Genomic DNA, 24,098 nt, shown 5'->3' on the forward strand with positions numbered 1-24,098 from the left:
CGCTCAAGCAACCAAGATGGACAAGTGCAGGTCATAGAGGCTCTAACTAGCCCTGCGAAGCTGCTATCGGTTCACATCCAGACTTCAAAAGTACTGGCGAGACAGCTGTTATCTGTTATGAACTGACTGTGTTGTACGGCGCGTGTGTGGACGCCTCACATGGTGGGTGTGTGGGGGTGTGTGTGTGTGTGCGCGTGCGCGTGCTCGTGGAGTGTAGGGGTGTCATGTAGGCCTAAATGTTTTTTTTATTGTATTGTTTTCTTTTATTGTATTGTTGCTTGTATGCTATGGACCGGCTGTGTGTCCGAAGTAAAGGTTATTATTATTATTATTATTATTATTATATGTTTGTGACTAGTGTAGCCCTTCCTACCACCTTCCAGGTTAATAGATGGACCTTAACTGGGTTCGCTTCAGTAAGACTAACTTAAGCCAAACAATGTTGGTATGACTGGGTCACTTTATATGACAACCTAAGACAGTGAGTGGAGAAAGACCAACCTAGTAATTTTACAACAAAATAAAGTATTTATTGACAACCTCAACGTGGTTTTGTTGTGCTACAGATTATATGTTAATAAATAAGTCAAGTGCCATGCACCATTCATTTATAAACAGCAATTAAGTTTTAACAGAATATTGTAACGATCACGGATGAGTAGGCTCGGTAGCCCTTGGCTAATACGGGTTCCCGTCCCGGCTGCGGCAGTTCCCGTGGTTGCCCCCGAATTCGCTACAATATATATAAAATAAAATAAAAACAATTACAAAAAAATCTGAAATATATCCCTTAAGAAGAACCTCTTTAGGCCTACACGTCAGGCACAGGAATAAAACAAGTAAACCCTATAAGCCCTTCAACCTCTGAAGTTAATATGGCACACTCATACACATAGGCTACAACTGCACCGGTGCAACAGGAAATAAAACACAAAAAGCAGTTCGTGTTGAGCTGCCCTTCCTCGGTACGAAGGAATTACCTTACTCGCAGTCCGGAAGTGCACAAAACGGGGAGCGGAGCGGACAACTCCCCAAAACCTCTCACACAAGATGGCGGCTCCAAACTGCGGGCGCTTGTGTCCCCTCGTGGCCGGAGGAACAACTGTCACAGTACATTTGTTCCGGTCGGGGAAACGTTCCGGATGACGCGACAATGGCGTTCTGATCGGCTGTTCGGCAGCTCACCAGCCACCTTTCATAGCAACCGCCCTAGCAACGCTGCCACTGAACATCCTAACCCATACCGAACGCTACCGAACAGCTGATCAGAACGCCATTGTCGCGTCATCCGGAACTTTTCCCCGGCCGGAGCAAATTTACAGTGGCTTTCTCCAGGTCACCAGGCAGGGGCGCTATCCGGTGGCGCTGCTCCCACGTCGGCTATTCAGCGGAACCACAAACAGTAGCCTTAATATCTAACAACGAGCGGCGTGCAGCTAGACTCACTAACTGTAACCACATGCACTCGTTTGTGTTAGCTAGCCGACGCAAGGTGAGCCAGCAGTAAGCTATGATATTAGCTCCGTGCTAAGCTAACTAAATTCCGATACTTGGACCAACAAACACACGCACACGGTACACGTGTATGACACGTCCGTAGTCCCTTACTCACACAGACACTTTCTATAGACACTGACTGCACAAAACATCGACGTGTTCTCTGTCTAAATGTACCTTTTACTGTAGCAGCCTCTCACTTCGAGGAGCTCTCTCTTCTGCCTCCGCTTCCTACGTTTTTCTTTTTCCTCTCGTTTTCCCTCCCCAGCCAATGTAATGTCTCCATACCTGACCACGTGAGCTTATCAGCCAATAATCATAAGGGTTGCTGGCGAGCCATTCACTCAGCGCCATTTTATATTATTGCGGTCCTGATATCACTATAAATACTACACTTCCCAGCTATTTTAAACTAGGAGTTAAATAATACTGATGAACTGATTTATCCATTTATTTCAATGGGCGCACATTGTAACCTCTTGCTTTTTAACTGGTTTCCATATATTCATATAGCTATGAAATTATTAGAAGGAATTAGGCTTGCGTTACCCCCGAGTTACACTAAGAATGTTCCCACTTTTCATGCTGTGTTGAGGAATTTTATGTACAAATGTATGTGTCGATTAAGTGATTCAAGGAATGTAATGGTTTTAACTGAATCTACACAAAGTGACACAAGGTACTCTTGTTTCTGGAAACATTGGGATAAATGTATGTATAGGTTTTAATCATTGTGGACTTGTGCACTGCTGTTTCAGCTATTTATTTATTTTGTGTTGTCCTGTGGCTTTTTTGTGTGTGTGTCTGAATGAAGTAAGATTTGATTGATTGATTTGATTGAATAATACACAGGTAAGTAGCCACTACAGACAGTATTAAAGTATTACACAGGTAAGTATTACAGAAAACAATCAAAATATTCCCTTCACATGCCCCTATTTTCCTTGACATGTAACTCATGCAAGCAAAAGGTAAGCACACAAATCAGTTAACAAATACAATATCACCCTCACACCTCACCCATCCTGTAACCTCTCGAGAGGTGGCTGGGGCACCGCTGTTGAGTCCGCAACCAGTCCTCGCCATCTCTGTCTGTCCTCAACTGCCCTCTGTAAACTGGCAAAGCCAAGGCCCGTCCACTCTCTGATGTTACATAGCCAGCACTTCGTCTGTCTTCCTCGTCTTTGCCCGCCCCTCACTGTGCCTTGCAGGGTGGTCTTGGCAAAGTACTTTATGTCTAATATGTATGTGTTCCCCATGTTCCTAATCAAAAACTTACTGGCAAAGCCACAAGAAGAGAACAGAAGACGAATGGATAAGGATTACCAACCTCCCCAACATGCGGCTTTCAGCAGCAAGGTGGCTACAACTGCCGTCCCAACAGGAAGTTACTAAAATAAAAGCCCTGACTTCAAAATACCCCCCAACTTAGTCTTTTTCTTCCAGAAGAATAACAAAGTAATCACAAGTTTAATAATAGTCACATGCAAATTGATGTAGGTGAGGGTTATCAGAATTTAACATCTTCTTCAGATTTGTGTTCTACACACCAATATATTATTTGAACACCCTCTCAATTGATTTACAAAAGATACAGAGTATGGTCGAGCCTAAGTACGGGCTCAGTCTGGGATTTCTTTAGAGGTGGTGCAACACCATTTTGATGAATGGACGAAAATCCTAAAACCAGAGAAAAAAATGTAAAGTTAAGCTGGTTAAAACGTAAGCTAACTATTTACTGGAGCTCAACGTTTAACAGTTAACCTTGCTAACGTGGGGGGAAAAAACGCATCCACTTAATCAAGAACGAAGGCTAAAAGTTGCACGATTAACAACTGATTTTTAAAATTGACACATTTGTCATGACTTTATTACCAGTGATACATGGAGAAAATCCTGTTGTTTCAGTAAGTAATTGTGGACAAAAAATTTAGGTATGCAGAAGCGCCTCTTTTCATATTATCTGCCGCACATCATTTATTTTGACCACCCATGCGCACCTGCACACTAGTTTTGTGCACCTCTGTCTATAGTGCACTTTCGTGGAATGAAACCATACTGCTGCTTGCTGATCATCACCTCTCCTCTTAACCTAGCTTCTGCTACTCTTTCCCAAATCTTCATGCTGTGGCTGATCAACTTTATACCTCTGTAGTTGCTACAGTTCTGCACATCACCCTTGTTCTTGAAAATCGGTACCAGTATGCTTCTTCTCCACTCCTCAGGCATCCTCTCACTTTCCAGGATTGTGTTAAACAATGTAGTTAGAAACCCCACTGCCATCTCTCCTAAACACCTCCATGCCTCCACAGGTATGTCATCAGGACCAACTGCCTTTCCACCCTTCATCCTCTTCATAGCTGCCCTCACTTCCTCCTTGCTAATCCACCGCACTTCCTGATTCACTATCCCTACATCATCCAACCTTCTCTCTCTCTCATTTTCTTCATTCATCAGCCTCTGAAAGTACTCCTTCCACCCTCTCAGCACATTCTCCTCCTCCCTTGTCAGCACATTTCCATCTCTACCCTTGATCACCCTAACCTGCTGCACATCCTTCCCAGCTCGGTCCCTCTGTCTAGCCAATCGGTCCAAGTCCTTTTCTCCTTCCTTAGTGTCTAATCTCTCATACAACTCACCATACGCCTTTTCCTCTACCACCTCTCTCTTCACTAATAATAATGAATACTTTAATTTGAGAACAAACCACATTGATTTTATGGGATGCACACACACACACACACGCACACACACACACATACACACACACACACGCTTGCTTGCTGTTTGTCCATCGTATCCAATGATGACCATCTTCTCCTATTTGTGAGTCCTTTGGTGGCTGAATAGTCCGATCCTGGATGCACAGTTGCAGTTGCAGACCAGGCATGTAAAAGTGGTGCTGGGGGGGCAGGGTAGCTTTGTGAGCATGCCTCTTCACACGCTTTGCTCCACAATGTTGTGTGCGCTGGTTTCCCATATACTTCACTCCACACTGCTCTGTAAATAAGCACTTTGGTGTGGAGACTGAGGTTGCTGTTCTGGAAAAACTTTTTCCTTAGACGACCAAAAGATGTTTGAGGCTTGTTTGAGGTGATGCTGAATCTCATCATCCATTGTGCAGGTGTCAGATAGCATGCTTCCTAGATATTTGAAGGCAGGAACTGTGGCCAGTTGTTGCCCTTCTGCTGTGAAGGTTGTTGGGTGGCTTGGGAGGCCGGCACTCATCTGACACATTACCTCTGTCTTTTGGGTGTTGATTATCAGTCCCATTCTCCTGTATGTGGTTACAACTGCCAACAGAATGTTTTGTAGGGCTTCTGGTGTGTGGACTACCAGGGCACAATCATCAGCATACTGTAGCGCAATGATGTTCTCAGAGGTCAACTTGGTTGTTGCCTGAAACCTCCTGATGTTGAATAGATTAGCATCGAGCCTGAAGTCAATGGTGACTCCAGTCTGCTTTCCCATCCTCCTTCGTAACAGTGTGACTGGGGACTGGGGCTAGCACGCAGCATTGTCTGACTCCAGTTTGCACACCAAAGGGCTCAGAACTGTGGTTCCCCACTACCACTCACGCCATCATTCCTGAGTGAAACTGTCCAAGGATGGTGAGAAACTTGAGTGGACATACAGATTTCTTCAGGACTTGACACAGCAGGGCCCGGTTAACTGTATCAAATGCCTTTGAGAGGTCTATGAATGCTATGTGCAACTCATTGTGCTGTTCTCGGCATTTCTCCTGGAGGGGCATGTCAACGGTCCCTCTATCCTTTTGAAAGCTGCATTGTGAATCTGGTATGACCCGTTCGGCTATTGCGAGTATTAGTCTGCGCAGCATGATCTTGGCTAGGACCTTTCCGGCAATGGCCAGTAGTGAAATACCCCTACTGTTGGAGCAGATGGATTTGTCTCCTCTGTTTTTATAAATGGTCACAATTGGCGTCTTTCCGCTGTTGGGAGACACACTCGCAACTTCACCCCTCAAGGATGTAGAGATACAGTGTACTCGTACAGAGGTAGCCTCCTTCCTTGAGGATTTCAGCTGTAATATTATCAGGTCCAGGGTTGTTTTTTTTTTGTCAGGGTCTTGACTGCATGTAGGATTTCTTTGAAAATTGGTGGGAGGTCTAGGTCTTGCGAGGTAGGCTGCTCAGGGAGCTCTGACAATACAGTTGAGTCCACTGGGGTGGGCTGGTTGAGCAGGGTGTTAAAATGCTCGGCCCACCGTCCCACTAACAGGGCCTGATCCTTGATGAGAGTTGTTCCGTCAGCAGACCTAACAGGTGCCAGGGAGCAGTTTCTGGGGCCAAAGATGGTCTGAACTGCATCATAGAAACCATGCATGTCGTTCCTGTCTGCATGAGCCTGTATTTCGTTGACTTTCAAAATCCACCACTCATTTTGCAGATACCACAGAGTTGCTTGGGCCTCAGAGTGGAGGTCTTGCCATTTATTCTTGAGAGGTTGGGATGGTGGGTTGCTGAGGGTAGCTCTGTGTGCCTTATGCATGTTGTATAGGAGGGTGGAGATCGTTCCGGCATTGTTATCAAACCAGTCCTGATGTTTCTTGGTTTTGAAGCAAATGGATTGGGTTGCATTGTCAAAGAGGGTGGTGCTCAGAGAGGTCCACTTCTCATCCATCCCAGACTCTGAGTTGATCAGCTGTTCAATGTCAAATAACTTGTCAGCTAGAGAACGATGGAAGGTGTTTCGGGTGTCACTGTTGGAGAGTCTGGCGCAGTGGAGTGGTTTCTTTTTTGGCCCAGATTGGCATCTCAAGGGCAGGACATGCACTCTTGACTTTTGTCAGGATCATGCGGTGGTCTGTCCAGCAGTCTGCTCCTCGCATAGCTCTGGTAAGGAGCACCTCTTTAAGATCAGCCCGCCTCATGATAGCATAATCAAGCAGGTGTCAGTGTTTGGATCTGGGATACATCCAGGATGCCTTGTATTTATTGTTTTGTTGGAAAATGGTGTTTGTGATGGCGAGGTCATGTTCCGAGCACAGAGTAAGAAGTGTTACGCCATTGGGGTTGGCTTTTCCAATGCCATGGGCGCCAATCACTCCATTCCAACTTTGCATGTTCTTCCCAACTCGTGCATTAAAATCACCAAGCAAAATGACTTTGTCGCTCCTTGGGATGTTGATGAGTATACCATGGAGTGCCTGGTAGAAGCGATCTTTCTCTTAACCATTGGATGGTAAAGTTGGAGCGTAGGCACTTATCAGGTGGAGGTATCGGCATTTTGCCAGGGGTATGCGGAGAGTCATCAGCCGTTCACTAATGCCCACTGGTGGTTCTTCGAGTTTGGGTAAGACACTGTTCTTGATTGCAAAACCAACTCCATGGATGTGTTGACCTCCTTGGGGGTATCCTTTTCAATAGAATGTATAGCCCTCTCCTACTTCGTTGAGCGAGCCCTCTTCAAGGTGAGTGCCGCCACATCCACACAATAGCGCTTCAGCTCACTGGCAATAAGTGCAGTTCTGCGTTGATGTCTGTCTGTGCCATGGTTGACGTCCAGGAGTGTTCTTATGTTCCTTGATGCAATTCGTTGTAATATAGTATGTTTTTTTCGACCGCGTAGTGGAATGGGCCGGCAGGTGCGGTTTGCTGCCCAGGCACAGTGTTGAGTGGGTAATTTTTGGGCCACCTTTTCTAGGCCGTTCCCCAAATGGGGTGAGTAGTACGGTCCCTAAATAGGGCTGCTCGGACACACAGGAGTCTGCCGGAAACATCTGCTGCTCGATCCCAGTTGCTAACGACAGTTGCCCTGTGCCACTGGCGTGCAGAGTTCCACTAAGAGCTCCCAGCTCATTCAGACCTGCTCCCGTCACTAGATAATCCATCGCCGCCAGACTTTGTGAGGTCGGGGACTCATGTAGCAGAAGACGATACCTGCGCAGAGATTTTTTTTAAAGTGGCATGGGGCGTTGCGCTTCTTCCGATGCCACTGACTTGATTGTAAAGGAGATGGTTATGATGGCAAGGGGGACCCCTAAACGACCGGCACCTCCTCACAACTGCAGGGGGCTGCTGGAAATCCAGTTTTTCGGAAACCGCCTCGAAGCGTACCACCACAGCTTGCTTTTCTGTTGGGGTTAGCTGCCTTGGACTCACCCACAAGGCAGCGGGGCAGTGGTTGATAGGTGCCAGGGCGTGTCCACCAGGGTGGGCCTGCACACCATATCTCTGGGGTCCACTGCTGCTTCGACATCCCCTGCCAAGTTAGCCTGGGGCTGTAAGACCCCAGTTACCATGTGTGGCCGTGGGGGAGGCCTGGCAGGAGTCTTGGTGAAGGAGAAGTTATGTACTGGCAAGGGAAGGCTTACACGCTAGGATGCTTCCCTATTCGCCACAAAAGCTAGCCAGCGGCAGCAAGCTGAAGGCAGGAGGGTTGCAAGTAGGTTGGAAGAACACATGCATTACAACACCCTGTGGGCAGCCACACTGCCCACACACACACGCACACACGCACACACACACACATGCACACACACACACACACACACACACACACACACACACACACACACACACACACACACACACACGGTGTACATTTCATCCAAGAAGAGAACAAATCATGCCCCCCTTTTCCTATCATCTCCTCTCCTCCTTTATGTTTCTCCAGTTCTTTCACTCTCCTCTCTTCTGTGTAAAAAAATGCTGACATGCTTTTTCTAAACACTTAGCAAACAATAACTTCATTGTGCCAATGATGTGTGTAAAAAGTAGCACTTGTTGTGTTGTGAGAATTGAGTGTCATCGCCCCCTTTCTTAAGCCCCATCGTCAGATCATCTGCTCACCTCTAGCAGAAAGCTTCTTGGTGTTGATGATTTTTGCGGCGTACTCCTGACCCGACAGCACCTTCACACACCGGCGCACAATGGAAAAAGCTCCCCTTGAAAACAGAGAACAAGACAGAACAAAGGTTAGAATCCCTGATAATCAAATGTTGTGTGTTGAAAAGCCAACAAAACTGAGGTCTTTTTATTTATTTTTACATTTAATTCACTCCTTCTGTGTCACACGTGAGACCAAAGTGGCCCTGGAGACCTTCTGCGTTACCAGCCCCCGAACCATTCGTTCCATGAGATGTGAAACATGGATATGGTTCATATGAGTAAAAGCACGCCAGGCTCATCTGTCAACGGTGTTTCTATGATTGTTATCCATTTGTTAATGTGTCAACATCTTCACAGTGGGCATAATGACGGCTCTTACTTCACCTAACATCTTGACAACTTGCATTAAATAAAAACAGACCTTATTTATGGCTTTTAAGCAAAACGCATTCATTCTTCCCACAGAGAAAGAGCCAGGGGAGCCCACGGCTAATAAATGACAAGTCAAGTCACTGTTACTTGTATAGCCCAATTGTTGTGGTTACACCGCCCCGAGCTGCCTCCCCGGCACGTTCAAGCCACTCCCCCAGCTCGGACGTGCCGGAAACATCCGAGCGCTCGGCTCGCGCTCTGAGGAGACGAGCGCTGCACTGCACCAGGTGTTTGCCATCATCCATCAGGCACACCTGTGGCAATCAGGCAGCCTTCTACAAGAAGCCTCCCAGAACGTCTCTCAGTGCTTCGACGTACTGAACCCTGCGGTAAAGTTCTGATAAGCCCTCCAGCGTTCCTTGCGTTCTGTTTATTCCCCAGTGTCTTATCTTCGTGTCTCTGTTTCCTCCCAAGACTCTCCCTCCGTGATTTCCACGGCTCCCCGCGTCTCCCTCGTCCCCAGCGACCTTCACGTTTCTCCCCGGACCTCTCCTGCGATCTCCCCCCTTGTCCCTCTACCTGGACCCCTCCTTTCGGACTCGACTTCCCGGATCTCGGACCTGGATTTTCTCGGACAACCCCTCTTGGATCACGGACTGGACTTTCTCGCCAGGTGCACGCACATTTCTTCAACACCTCCTGGTCGTTTACATACCGCACCACACATTGGCTAAAAACATTCACACATAGTTATACACGCAAACCACGGGACACCACACATAGTTTATTCACACATCCCACTACCAGAACGCCTTTTTTCACCATACATTTCCCTCCCACAATAAAACCCCCCTTTGTAGACTTGGAAGTCATCTCGTGTCTGTCTGTCTTGGGTTTCGCCACACGGGTCAGGTTCTGGTGCGCGAGCATAACACCAATATCCCAACCAACTTCTGGGGCTTTATTAGGGTCCATGACCGATGCATTTCTCCAGAGCAACACCAGTCAGGCTCAGAATAAGTTTTATGAAGAATTTGTCGCATGCAGGAGAATCATCTCGAACATCATTTAAATCAGATGGTTTATACAGGGTATGAGCCACTTGACAATAAGAATAAAAGGGATATTCCCAACCTTAACTGGTCATGATGCATCTATTTCATTTCAGGGATGAGCACGTGCACATCCTTGACAGGGAGGAACGCTGGTTTGAACGGGGAGTCAAAGAGGCCATGTGACGGGCCGTTTCCACGGCAACGTGTTCAACATAAAACGGTAAAGTATTGTTGCGTTTTGGCCGTTCGTTCACATGACAACGGCGTTTCGGGGGCCTGCAAACGCAAACTTTTGAAACCGCGTTCCAGAGTGAAATCTTTTGAAAACGCAACTCCGGCGTCGCCAACGTGACGTCACGGCTCCACTTCGCACATGCGTATTCTGTTTTCAGTCAAGGTCGCCGAGCTGGCGGTGGTCTGTGGAGGTGGCTGTGAAGTCTGTCAGACAGATTTGAGGTTTTGTAGTATAACAACCTGAATATTTGGATTTTTGGTTGATGGAATGAACACATAAGAGACGGATTAGCCTTGCAGTTGGTGCCGGGCATAGTTATCAGTGGAAATAAGATAGTGTTGTAGCGAATTCGGGGGGGGGGGGGTTCGGTAGCCAAGGGCTACCGAGCCTATTCATCCGTGATCGTTACGGTATTTGGAAAAGCGCGGCGGTAAAAGTTTTAATCAAAATTAGCCGTTAGCTGAAATGGCTACCGAGCCTCCTGGCAGCGGGAGTGGCGCCGAAACGTCCATGGAGCTGCATGTACCAGGTACGGGAACAATGGTGACTGATAACTCGGAGGGCACTGCCCACATCTTTTCTGCCTCACCTGCCGACTCTCCCTTCAAACCTGTCGCCAAAAGGACTAGTCAGGCGCGGCGTAGCAGAACGATGGGGGCGCGGCGGACACAAGCGCCAACCTTTCCCACATGCTCTCCATCGCCATGGCGCTCCATTTTCCATGGGAGCCGCGTCATCAAGGGCCCGGGTCCTATAGTCCCCGCCCGTGCCTATAGTCCCCGCCCGGGTCCTATAGTCCCCGCCGGGTCCCATAGTCCCCGCCCGGGTCCTATAGTCCCCGCCGTGCCTATAGTCCCCGCCCGGGTCCTATAGTCCCCGCCGTGCCTATAGTCCCCGCCGGGTCCTATAGGACCCTTTCGAAAAAAAAGGGTCCCATATTCCCCGTTTTCCCCTAAAAAGGTCCTATAATCCCGGTTGCTGCAATAGACACCGGGGAACATGGGACCCTCTTTTGGAAAAAAGGTCCTATATTCCCCGCTGTTTCCAGGGGAACATAGGACCTTTTTCCAAATAAAGGGTCCTATATTCCCCGCTATTGCCAATCGAGGAACAAACCGGGGAACTTAGAACCCTTTTTGCAAATGATTTCCTTAACGGGTCCAAAATAATAAAAACTGGGGTCATGGCTGAGATGTAGGCTACGACCATCTATTCCTCCGCTGATTAAATTAGGCCGTATTCCCATTGTTGGCTGTTATATATCGCAGGCCACCTTGAGTGCGTATCCAAATTGGGCCTATAGAGGAGGCTGTAATTTGCTTTATTGTTATTTCTTACCAATATTTACTGCAGTAGGCCTCGTTAGTTGGCTCTCCGGCTCAGCATGGACAGTCGGCAACCAACGCAAGTTTGTCTTGCAGTAGGCCCGCCTACCAGTATAACCAGTAGCCATTTCCACCTTCGCTCAGAGTTCAGTTTGCACAGCACTGGACACTTCAGCCACTTTCTTGTTACTTTGCAGTTCGTTTTCCATATTAAATCACTTGGCAGACTTTCTTTCAAAAAGACTTTAATGATGAACTTTTGAGGCAGAGAACTTAGACCAGGACTTGGAATTTAGGACCAGCACAAAGTATCCAGTAGCCTACCTTACACAATAGGCTAATTGCCTAATAATAATAATAATATGTGCTTCTCAAAAAACTAAAGGCTTGTGGAGGTGCTAAACCAAAAACATGAATCAAAGACGAACATCAAAGGATGTAAGGTAAAACTCACCAAATGGTAAAGAAATACCAGAGGCAGTCCTGTCCTCTATTTCACCATTTTATTGTTTGGCATCAGTCATTAAGGTTTCTGAAGAAGACCACCCGGCCAAGTTAACGACTGATGCCAAACAATGAAATGGTAAAACAGAGAATTGTGTCTTTTTTTTCATTTGATGAGTGCTACCTTACATCCTTTGATGTTCTTCTTTAATAATATCAATAGTAATAGTAATAATATCAATAATAATAATAATAATAATAATAACATCCTAATAATAATAATAATAATAATGCTAATAATAATAATAGCCTAATTATAAAAGAGGCCTAATAACAAATAACAATTACAGGCATAATACTATCAATAGTAGCACTGATAATAGGCTATTAATAACAAAATGCTTCTAGTAAAAGCTTGGCTGAAAAAGGGTTGGTCTATGGCAGAAGCCCCCCAGAAAAGGCATGGTCTAAAACACAAATCTCCAAGGCCTAACTAGGCTAACGTTAAGGCTTTTTTCTTCTTCAAAAAAGCAAAATGAGTAGTCCTAGTCCATTAGGCTACTCGACAAAGAGGGGCTAAAACCCTGGATTTGACGTTGCCGACGCTGCCGGACCCTTTGCGCATTATAGATCCTTCTGATTGGGGCTGTTGGCTCCCTCGCAACTTCTGCAACCACCCCCTGTCGGAATTCTGCACGGTGCACCATTTCTCCGTCAGGGGGATGCACGTGTTCCCCAACATCGTGCACAATAATGTTAGCATCCACGTCCTCCACTTCAGATCTATTTGTGATCAGTGGCACTCTACAGTTCCACCTCCAGCACCTCCATCTAATGGTGTCTTGATTGGTGCGGTGCTTCTGATATCTGAAGTTCTCATGTACCAACACTTTGCCCCCTCGATCACCATCCATAACTATCGCCATTGTTTGTCTTCTTGTAGGCTAGTAAGCACATGACAGTGAGTCCACGAGTTATCGCCGATAACAACCGATTGTTGCAAGTTGGCGGGCGGTTTAGACATTGGTGAATTTTGATCATGTGGTTTAGAACGCCAGGAAACTTGCGTGCAGATGACCACACATCCACAAGTTTTAAATATTTCCAAACTCGAAATCATGTGTGCATTTGGCTATTTATAAATTATTTTTCGAGCAACATGTGTTTTGTGATTCAGTTTTAGCGTTGTTGATTAGCCTTTCATTCATATTTTGTCAAAAAGGCGTATTCATTAGCCTAGGCCTATGTCCCGTTATTTCTGTAGCATACAGCATCTTATTATTTTATTGTTATTACCATGCTATATTATCCTACTTTATAATTTTAAAATTTTCAATTATCCAATTTTTAGCATTTCTAATATAAGGCTATATTGTTATTATTATTATTATTATTATTATTATTATTATCATCATCATTATTATTATTATTGTCATTATTATTATGTTATTATTATTATTATTATTATTATTATCATTACAATTATGATGCTTAAAGGGCCTTACTGAGCAGATGGTTTCTATCTAATATCTGTCAGATGCTTTTCCCAATAAACTGATGTGGTTATGATGGGAACGACGGCTTTCTAGCGAACATAGAAGAAGTGGGTCGGAATTGGCCTATTGTCGATATCAGCCAGCTTTCGCAGGAGTCTATCCCTGGTACAATGCACTAGACCTCTGGGAGATGGACTGCTGAGGACGGAACACAACACCTACCCTCAGCTCCCAGCACTTCTCGCACAATGTGCTACTCATACGCTGAGTTGGCGGCACCCGGGATCGAACTCACGACCTTGCGATCCATAGGCGAGAGCTCTCCCGACTGAGCTTTGCCCGGGTACAATTGTCCAAGGAGCATAGGCTTACTATATTACATTCAGACACAGACGAGCCAGCTCACCTCCTCGGCGAAGCGCATTTTCCTTGATAAGTGACACATTTCACGCATAAATATCAGAGAACTACCGGGGTGGGTTATGCGCCCAAATATAGGCTATAGCCTAATAAGTTGAAATTGGTTTAGTGTCGAAAGTTTCCACATACTTTAGCCAACCTGGACTTTGTGAATTCGTTTTTGTGATATAAAAATAGAAATCGTATGATTCATTGTCTTCTTAATAACCTGCCCTAAATAATGCATTATTGAAAATGCACTTTTTTGCGCCAAACAGCGTCAAACCTGCTGACCGGCGAACATAGGACCTTTCTTTATAAATAGGGTCCTATGTTCCCCGGGTGCCCTAGGAGAACATAGGACCCTTTTTATAAAGAAAGGTCCTATGTTCCCCTGCACATACAAAACGGGGAACATAGGACCCTTTTGGGGAAAAGTGGGGAATATAGGGCCCTCTGTAAACAAAAAGGTCCGATATTCCCCGGTCTCATACAAAGCGGGGAACATAGGACCCGGGGACTATAGGGAGGACCCCGTCATCAAGATGGCGGATGGCGGCCATGGCCGACAAGTAAAATCTATAAGTGCCAATATCTCAGCTTCCAAGACACTTAGAAGGTCAATCCTGATGTCAAAATATACATTTTCTGCGTCAAGAAATGTATTAAAGCTATTGAGAATATCAATAGGTTGTGGCGGACACTAGGGGCCATGCCTCTCACCCAGCAGGACTGTGAGCTGGGGGCGTGGTTTACGTTCCCGGGCTCGCCGGGGCAGGGTTGTTCCTGCTGCAGTTGGTTTTGGAGTTGAGGAATAAACATCAAACTCGCCTTGGTCTCCTGTGTTTTTCCTCATTCCTGCCACATTGGTGACCCCGAATTGAACATGTTTGGAGCAGAAGAGTGTGAATCCACTTCGGCCACGCCGCCCCAACTCTCACAGCCGGCCGTTCTCGCCGCGGCTGTGAAGCTCCCAGAGTTCTGGAAGAGCGACCCGGCCTCGTGGTTCCAGCATGTCGAGGCGCTGTTCCACCTGCGTGGAATCTCCGCGGACGACTCCAGATACTATCTGGTCGTCGCTGCGCTGGATCAGCAGTCCACACGCCGGGCCATGCAGCTGTTGCGCGCCCCTCCGCAACACGATAAATACGTCGCCCTCAAACATCTTCTGCTCCGGAGGTACAGCCTATCTGCCGCAGAGAGGGCAGATAGAATCCTTTCCCTATCGGGTTTGGGCGACGGGACGGCTGTGGATCTCATGGACAATATGCTGTCGCTGCTAGGCTCGGACGAAGGTGGGTTCCTTTTCCCGCACGTTTTCCTGCGCCAGCTTCCGTCTCCTGTGCGCGCGGCTTTGGCTAACTCCCCGTGTCTGGCCGCTGGTGACTGCCGAGGTTTGGCTGAGGAGGCCGATCGGGTCCTGCTGGCTACCAGACGGTTCTCTGTGCAGAGTGTGGCATCAGAGCCTCTGCAGCCGACGTCGGAGGACGCGGACCCGGCAGTGATGGCTGGAGTGACTGCCCGGAGACGGCGCGGGAGAGTCTTCTGTTTCTTCCACCGGCGGTTCGGCGGCAAGGCGAGGCGCTGCGTCCCTCCGTGCACGTTTGAGGCGGCGGGAAACTCCAGGGCCAGCACCCAGTAGCAGCTGTGGGCGCTGGCGGACGTAGTGAGCTGCTCTTCATTAAGGACACGATGTCAGGAAGACGGTTTCAGGTGGACTCAGGCTCGCAAAAGAGCCTACTCCCTCCTGCTAAGACAGACAGGTCGGCCGAAGGCGGCGGCCCACAGTTAAGTGCAGCTAACGGTTCGTCCATTGCGACGTTTGGCACAAGGTTGGTGACTGTTTGCTTCCACGGGCGCCATTTTGAGTGGGACTTTGTAGTGGCCGCCATTACTGTTCCTATTATCGGCGCGGATGTTCTTGTGTGCTAATGGTCTGCTGGTTGATGTTGCAAACCGCCGTTTAGTTGATGCTGTGTCTTTCGCCACTGTTCCGTGCGAGACAGGGGGAGCCGGGCCGTTAACACACGCTAACTTTTTAGCATTAGGGGATGTTTTTCAGCGCTTGCTGGCGGATTCTCCATCGGTGACTCCACCTGCCTTTTCCACCGCGGTTACTAAACACGGGGTAGAACATTTCATTCCCACTCTGGGACCGCCAGTTTTTGCGCGCGCGCGGCGCCTCGACGCGGTAAAATTGGCTACAGCTAAGGAGGAGTTCGCCATCATGGAGCGTCTGGGTATAGTGAGGCGTTCCAACAGCCCGTGGGCCTCGCCGCTTCACATGGTGCCCAAGGCGGATGGGTCGTGGCGGCCTTGCGGCGATTTTCGCCGCCTGAACAACGTCACCGCCAATGACCGCTATCCCATCCCACACATACAGGACTTTTCCATACGCCTGGCAGGTACCACTATTTTCTCTAAGGTGGACCTGGTGCGCGGCTATCATCAGGTTCCCGTGCGCGCAGAGGACGTGCCCAAGACCGCAGTGATCACCCCGTTTGGGCTTTTCGAATTCATGCGCATGCCTTTTGGCTTGAAGGGGGCAGCGCAAACCTTTCAGAGGCTGAGGGACTCGGTGTTGCGTGACCTTGCTTTCGTGTTCGTTTATCTCGACGACATATTAGTGGCCAGTCCGTCAGCTGACGAGCACCTGGCGCACCTGAAACAGGTTTTCCGTCGTCTGGACGAACACGGCCTGATAGTCAACCCGGCCAAGTGTCAGTTTGGACTGCCGGTGATTGACTTCTTGGGTCACCGCATTTCGCCGCAAGGCGCGGTCCCGTTGCCTTCTAAGGTGCAAGCGGTGGCGGAATTTCCCCACCCGGTCTCTGTTAAGGCATTGCAGGAATTCTTGGGAATGGTGAATTTCTATAACCGTTTCCTCCCTCGCGCTGCCCACCTCCTTCAGCCACTTTACGAAGCCCTGCGGCTTAAGAAGGCTAACGACCCTGTCGACTGGACTCCCGAACAGGTCCAGGCCTTTGACGGAGCTATGTGCGCCCTGGCTAACGCTGCCCTCCTCGCCCATCCCACACCCACGGCGTCCATAGCTTTAACAACCGATGCGTCTGACATAGTCATGGGGGCTGTGGTTGAACAGCGTGTGGCGAATGCGTGGCAGCCACTCGCATTTTTTAGCCGCAAACTGCGAGATAGTGAGCGCAAGTACAGCGTTTTTGACCGGTCCGCTCCTCGACCCCATCCGGCCGTTTATCCTTTTTTGTCCGACAGCACTCGGGTTCCAGGCCCCGTTCACCACTATTTTCCGCGGTCGTTCGTGCCTGCGGAGCTCATGTCGGCTCGTTTTGTTTTTGTACGGCATGATGCTCACCGCTCACCCCTCCAACCCCCATACGATGGCCCATTTCGGGTTCTTGAGACGGGTCCTAAGGGTTTTGTGCTAGATATGGGTGGGCGTAGGGAGCGTGTCACGCTTGATAGGCTTAAACCGGCCCACAGGGTGGCAGGCGAAGTTGTGTTTCCGGCCCAGGTTCCCCGTCGGGGTCGTCCTCCTTCCAGGACCCCGGCAGTGTCTTCACGGGTTCAGCATTCTGCTTCTCAGCCGGCTTTGGACTGTGTTTCACCTACTGTTTCGGCTGAGGGACGGCGCAGCCGTTATGGCAGGCTGCTTAAGCCTCCAGTGAGACACTAAGTTTCTTTCCAGGAGTCCCTTCTGGGTGTTCGGGGGGGGGGGGGGGGGGCTGTGTGGCAGACACTAGGGGCTATGCCTCTCACCCAGCAGGACTGTGAGCTGGGGGCGTGGTTTACGTTCCCGGGCTCGCCGGGGCGGGGTTGTTCCTGCTGCAGTTGGTTTTTGGAGTTGAGGAATAAACATCAAACTCGCCTTGGTCTCATGTGTTTTTCCTCATTCCTGCCACAAGGTGACTATTTTTTCTGATATTAGATCATTTAGTTCATCCTGGCAATATATCTACACAATTATGTACATTATGCACAACATATTTTTGTAACACACAGCGTGAGCATTCCAGTAGACAATAATGTATGTAAAGTTAGCCATTTACTCTTTTTATAGGAAATTATTATTAAGCACATGTGTGTAACGACACATTCATAGCGGGGAACATGACCACAACGTACATTGATGCTAGTCCAGTTGATGTGATTTTTTATGAACTTTGACAGAGCTGTCTCTTGTTATTTCCCATTTATATTCAAATTATTTCTGTCAGAAAAAGAAAAAGCAAAAAGTGTGTGAACCCCCCTCCAATTGTAGCCTACACTTGGTTTGCTCCACCTGCCTGCATGCAACTACTGCAGAATTGATAGAGTAGCTTACTTCGCACACGATCGAAAAGGCCGAGGCAGTTAACTGACAACTGGATTACCAAGCAAACCAAGTAAATACCATGGTCTTTTTAATAAGGCTGGCTGCTTTTCTCAAAATGTGTCTTTTCTAAATGATAGTATCATGCTCGGTACTGTAGGCTAAAGCCTACTGTCTGTTTTATCCTAATTAGCTAGCTATTTAGCTAACTAGCAAGCAAGCTAAAGCAGGACAGTTGGGTTAGCAATCAGAGATATAGCTTGGCCAGTAACATCACAAGCTTAAATAAAGGAATTTAGCTTACCTAGTTAGCCAACACAACTTAGTCTGATTGTATTGTAAGCATGTTGTTGTTGCTATTAATGTTCATTAGTTGCTAGCTCAGAATCAGATCTCCTGACTTTCTAATTCACGTCATGTCATTCTGTGTGATGGTAACGTTAAAATTAATCTGACATTTTTTTGTTCAGATCGTGGAGGTATTCAGTCAGTTGAGGTGAATGTGGAGGAAGCAGGTTTCTTTCAGACAGTAACTAACTATACCTTACCTAAATAAGTAATGTTAGCAGTGGCATGCATAGACTTTTTGAAGGGCAGGGTCAAAAAATTTTAAAAATTGCACCTACAGCGTATTTTCGCCACTGAAGAGGGCACTGAAGAGGGCACTTTAGAGTGCGTTTTGTCATTCAAGAGGGCACTTTAACGCGCGTTTTGTCACTCAAGAGGGCACTTTAACGTGCATTTTTTCACTCAAGAGGGCACTTTAGTGTGCGTTCTGTCACTGCGTGTGTCAGCTACTAACGCTGGACACACGAAATGTGATTGACGAGTCTGTGTTTAACAGTCCGCACAGTGAAATCAGTGGGCAGAGATCAGTACAACAAGTACCATAAGACGGTGATCATGGACTGCTCTCACTCCATTCATGAGCCCATCAAAAAGAACTCGCTGCCGCTCTTCAGATACCCAACACCCAAGACAAAGACCAAGCAGGCAGGGCAGATCTCAATGTTGAAGGATGGTGTAGCACTCTTCTCCCGATTATATATAGCCATACAACACAGAGAGGGGGACCTGAGCACCTTCTTTAAGCATGAAAACCATCCATACCCTCCCTCTCTATTTGACAGAGGGAAACTACGGCTGGGAAAGAAGTCAGATCTGCTAAATGTTCTAACACAGAAGACACAACAGGAACCTCCCGGTACTTTTGATGTCAAAGTACTTGACCGAGCTGCAGTGGTGCACTTCCTGTCCCCTACCAATATTACCACATTCGATGAATAGGCCAGTTTTGTCTTTGTTCCCCACATCATGAAACACTTGGAGACCTCCGAAAGAGTTGATGTGGTGTGGGATACTTACATCACCAGCAGCATAAAAGAGTCAACAAGGGAGAAGCGAGGCAAAGGGATATGACGGAAGGTGGCTGGTCAGAACAAGCTGCCAGGGAATTGGCCAGATTTCCTGCGTGATCCCATGAACAAGCAGGAACTCTTTGCCGTACTCTCCACGAAGATTGCATCCACTGTGTGGCCAGAGGGCAAGCTAGTCTTCATTACATCCAGCATCAGAGTGGTCGGCACAGACACCAGCCACTCCATGCTGCCATGTAACCATGAAGAGGCCGATACTAGGATACTGATTCACATGCTTGATGCCCTGGAGCATGGCTCTTCTACCTGCTTGGTACGCACTGTGGATACAGATGTTGTCGTTATCCTCATTGGCAAGTTCCATGCCCTGCTCACCAAGTATCCAGCTGCAGACATCTGGGTCGTTTTTGGCACTGGCAAGAATTACACATATCTTCATATAAATACCATCAGCCATGCTCTGGGCAAAGACAAGTCCACAGCATTTCCCATCTTCCACTGTTACACAGGCTGTGACACAACCTCAGCATTCTGTGGTAAGGGGAAGAAGTCAGTATGGGTGGCTTGGAATTCCTACCCTGAGGTCACGCAGGCCTTCAACTACATGGCAGCGAATCCGCACACTCCCGTGACCATAGATGCCCAACACTTTCGACCTCTGGAGCGCTACACAGTTGTCCTTTACGACAAGACGAGTGATTTGGAATCTGTCAATGCAGCACGGAGACAGTTGTTCTGCCAGAAGAACAAAACGATGGAACACATTCCACCAACGCAAGATTCACTGCTGCAGCACGTGAAGCGAGTTGCTTACCAGTCTGGGATCTGGGCGACATCTGAACTGGCCCAGCAGCCGACACCCAGTCCAGAAGGATGGGGATGGACACTGGATGGAGACAGCCAGGTCTGGCTTCCTGTGTGGAGCATTCTACCGATGGTGTCAAAAGCCTGCAGTGAACTAGTCAAGTGCAGTTGTCAAGGCACAAGTGGTTGTGGTGCAAGGTGCTCATGCAAGAAGGCACACTGGAATTGCACAGATCTTTGCAGTTGTAAATGTGACATAATTGGAATATACGTTATATTAGAATATTATATTTTATCTTAGTGAAGATAATAAAGTTCAATTTAATTCATGCATGTTGTCAGTTTTTCAGTGTACATGTATATGACCTATATTAATGTATGTCTGACCGTTTAGGAACTGAGTTGAAAATTATATAAATACATTGTCAGAATGAACATATTTATTTGATCTCGGCACAAATAATCATCTAGTGATATTCTCAATAGCTTTAATGCATTCATTGACCCAGAATATGTATATTTTGACACCAAGATGGACCTTCTAAGTGGCTTGGAAGCTGAGATATTGGCACTTAAAGATTTTACATGGCCGCCAAGATGGCCGCCATCCGCCATCTTGATGAAGTGGCTCCCATCAAAAATTGAAAGCTATGGTGATGGAGAGCATGTGGAAAAAATTTGATGCTTTTGTCCGGCGTGTCCCCATCCTTCTCAAATCTGGCCCTAAGCCGCCTGACTAGAAGAAGCGAGGCGGTAACGGTAGTGATCACAGTAATAACGGCAGCGCAGACATCTTGGCAGCAACCCAGGTGCTCTCTAACAAACATGGCGAGACGTTCCGCAAGATTTCAGATGACAACAGACGCAATTTCTAAATGTGTTGAGGAACTGTCCTCTGTTGTGGAACAACTTGTGGTGGATGTTAACACACATAAAGGAATTCTGACGCACACGGAGTCAGAGATTGAAGACTTGAAGAAAAGAAAAACGCATATTAAGGGCAGGAGTTGCTGAATGTAAACGCTGTAGTTCCAGGTGGGCTTTGAAACTACACGGGCTGAAAGAGGAAACCAACGAAGATGTCAGAAACATGGTGATGGATGTTGTCGGAAAGGTTGCTCCCGGGCTTCAGGAATATCTGGAGGAGGTGGTTGACATTGCCCATCGTCTTGGCCCAAGAAGAAAGGGTGGATCCCACAGGTCTATCATTATCTTGTTTGCACTCCGCCGTCTCCGTGATGCTGTGTGGAAGAGCACCAAAGGCTGCAAGTTTTTGCGGGGTAACAAACTGGCTCACCGAGGCACTGAGTCCTGAGGACAGAGTCGCAAGGGAGAAGTTCTGGCCCCTTGTTAAAAAAGCAAGAGAGGAAGGGAAAAAAATCTTCCTTCCGTGGCCCTTTTGCTCTGATCGATGGGAAAAAATAGACCACTTGGACATTTAATAACTTTTCATACACTCCATGGACTTTTAGGCTCGCACGCTTGGCGGATTGAGATGCTCACATGTTAACAACTCTGTTGAACAATTCCCATTACTCTGCCGACCGGACAATGAATTAGAGTGCACCTGCTGAAAACGTCGTTTTAACTCCGAACTGTGGACTTTGGTTGGCTGCAGAGCGGGCCGCCCTCCATGTCAAGAAATACCCGGTAAAGAAAACTAAGTTATATTATATCGTCTTCGTGATACTATATTTCTATACATGCTACATTTCTTAACAAGGGTGAGCCAAGTTAAACTGCCATATATTGCATACTGTATTGAGTCACAGTATTTGTTCACTATATCCTACTGGTTGTCTATTACTCCCTCTTTCAATGGAGACTAAAACTCCTTAAAGTCCCAGTTACCTGTTTACGTCAGAGCTTGTAATTTTTTTATTGTTTTTATTTTTATTTTTTGTTATTGTTATTTATTTAAGGGACTTTAAGCTAATTTCTCTTTCAGTTATGTCATTGAATTTCAGGGGTATACGTGATGCAATGAAGAAGAAAGCCACCTTTTTATTTTGTAAAAGAAGTGAGGCCGACTTAATACTTCTTCAGGAAACACATTCACGTAAGTCAGATGTAAAATGTTGGAAGGGGCAGTGGGGAAATGGCATTCACTGTAGTCATGGTACCAATCACTCTGCCGGAGTCTCAAACTTCCTGCATATAGATTTAAAGGGGATATTCTTGAGGTGGTTCCTTCAAACAATGGCAGGTGGATTGCAATCACACTTAAAAAGCTAATTCCATTTTCATTGTGTTTAATATTTATGGTCACAACTCTCATTCCTCCAACAAGGTACTTTTTTGTGAGGTAATTTCTAAACTCAATGAACTCTTACATAAATATTCAGACTCTTATTTAATTTTATGTGTGGACTTCAATGAATGTGCGGATGATGCGAGGGATAGGTTTCCTCCAAAAATTTGTCAAGGTCTTCAAAGAAGTAGTCTTGTTTTGATACTGTGTTCTGATCTTTCTCTGACTGATGCTTGGCGCTTTTTAAATCCTGATATACAGGGTTTTACTTGGTCTAATAAGAATGTGTCCTCTCGGTCCAGAACTGACCTGTTTTTTAATCTCATCATCTGTTCTTCATCTTGTAAAAGATGTCTCTCATTCTTTTGCTCCGTTGTCAGATCATAAGCAAATCATGCTAAAGCTTGGGGGCCTAAAGAATACTCCAAAATTAAGAGGCTACTGGAAACTCAACAATGCCCTTCTTGAAGACAGCCCCTTTAATGACAGTATTTAAAAGTTAATTAATGAAATATTTATTGATAACACAAATTGTAACTATAAACAAAAATGGGAGTATTTTAAGTACATGATTGGAGGTGTTGCTATAAAGAGAAGAGTTAAAAGTCCTTAAAAGTAAAACAGAGTCCAGCTTATTAAACAGAATAAATGTCCTCTTATCTAAGACTAGCATATCTACTGAAAACGAACTGGAAGTGAAGGAGATTCAACTAAAAATATATCCAATTTAACTGGATTTGGCCAAGGGTGGGTTTATAAGAACCAGAGCCAAATGGCTAGAGGACGGGGAGACAAACTCTAGCTATGTTTTTTGGTCTTGAAAAAAAGAAATGGCGAAAGAAAGTCACTAGCTGCTTTAATATTAATGGAACTCAGTGTACAGACCCAACATTAATTTCCAACTTTGTCTCTTCCTTTTATGGGAACCTGTATGCGTCTGAATTCAGTGACTGTTCCTGTGAAAGTTTTATCAGTAAGATAAGAAAACATATTTCTGCTATTGATGAGGACTATAAAATACTCTGTGATTCTGATCTGACAGTAAACGAAATTGAAACGGCTCTTTTCTCAATGAAAAAGGGATAATCGCCAGGTATTGATGGTCTTTCAGTTAAATTTTATGTTCATTTTTGGGACCTCATTCAAAACCAATTATTTTGTGTGTACAAAGAATGTATCAGTCTGAGAGAGATGAGTGAAATAATAAAACAAGGTATTGTTTCCCTTATCCCAAAACCGGATAAAGACACTTTGTTAATACATAATTGGCGGCCTATTACTCTTCTAACTATTGATTATAAAATGTTGGCCTTGACTTGTGCGAACAGACTAAAGACAGGGCTTAACCATATTGTTGCTGAAACACAGTCCGGTTTATGAAAGGCCAGCATATTAGCAATAATATCAGACTTATTGTTGTGGTTGTGTGGTTACACCGCCCTGAGCTGCCTCCCCGGCACGTTCAAGCCACTCCCCCAGCTCGGACGGAAACATCCGAGCGCTCGGCTCGCGCTCTGAGGAGACGAGCGCTGCGCTGCACCAGGTGTTTGCCGTCATCTATCAGGCACACCTGCGGCAATCAGGTAGCCCTCTACAAGAAGCCTCCCAGAACGTCTCTCTGTGCTTCGACGTACTGAACCCTGCGACTCTCCCTCCGCGACTTCCATGGCTCCCTTGCTCCTCGTCCCCAGCGACCTTC

At 46.7% G+C, this 24,098-nt stretch overlaps 1 protein-coding gene across 2 annotated transcripts in view; it reads right to left on the bottom strand.

Moving 5' to 3' along the window:
- camk2a (calcium/calmodulin-dependent protein kinase II alpha) overlaps positions 1-24,098 on the bottom strand; it is a 292,509-nt gene that overhangs the window by 242,159 nt on the left and 26,252 nt on the right. For both annotated transcript variants that reach the window (XM_056284736.1, XM_056284737.1), the window contains exon 2: positions 8,313-8,407. In XM_056284736.1, coding sequence (XP_056140711.1) covers positions 8,313-8,407 — 95 coding nt within the window. The remainder of the gene's footprint in view (positions 1-8,312; positions 8,408-24,098) is intronic.

This window comes from Lampris incognitus, chromosome 8 (assembly GCF_029633865.1).
Source record: "Lampris incognitus isolate fLamInc1 chromosome 8, fLamInc1.hap2, whole genome shotgun sequence".
Taxonomy (NCBI): domain Eukaryota; kingdom Metazoa; phylum Chordata; class Actinopteri; order Lampriformes; family Lampridae; genus Lampris; species Lampris incognitus.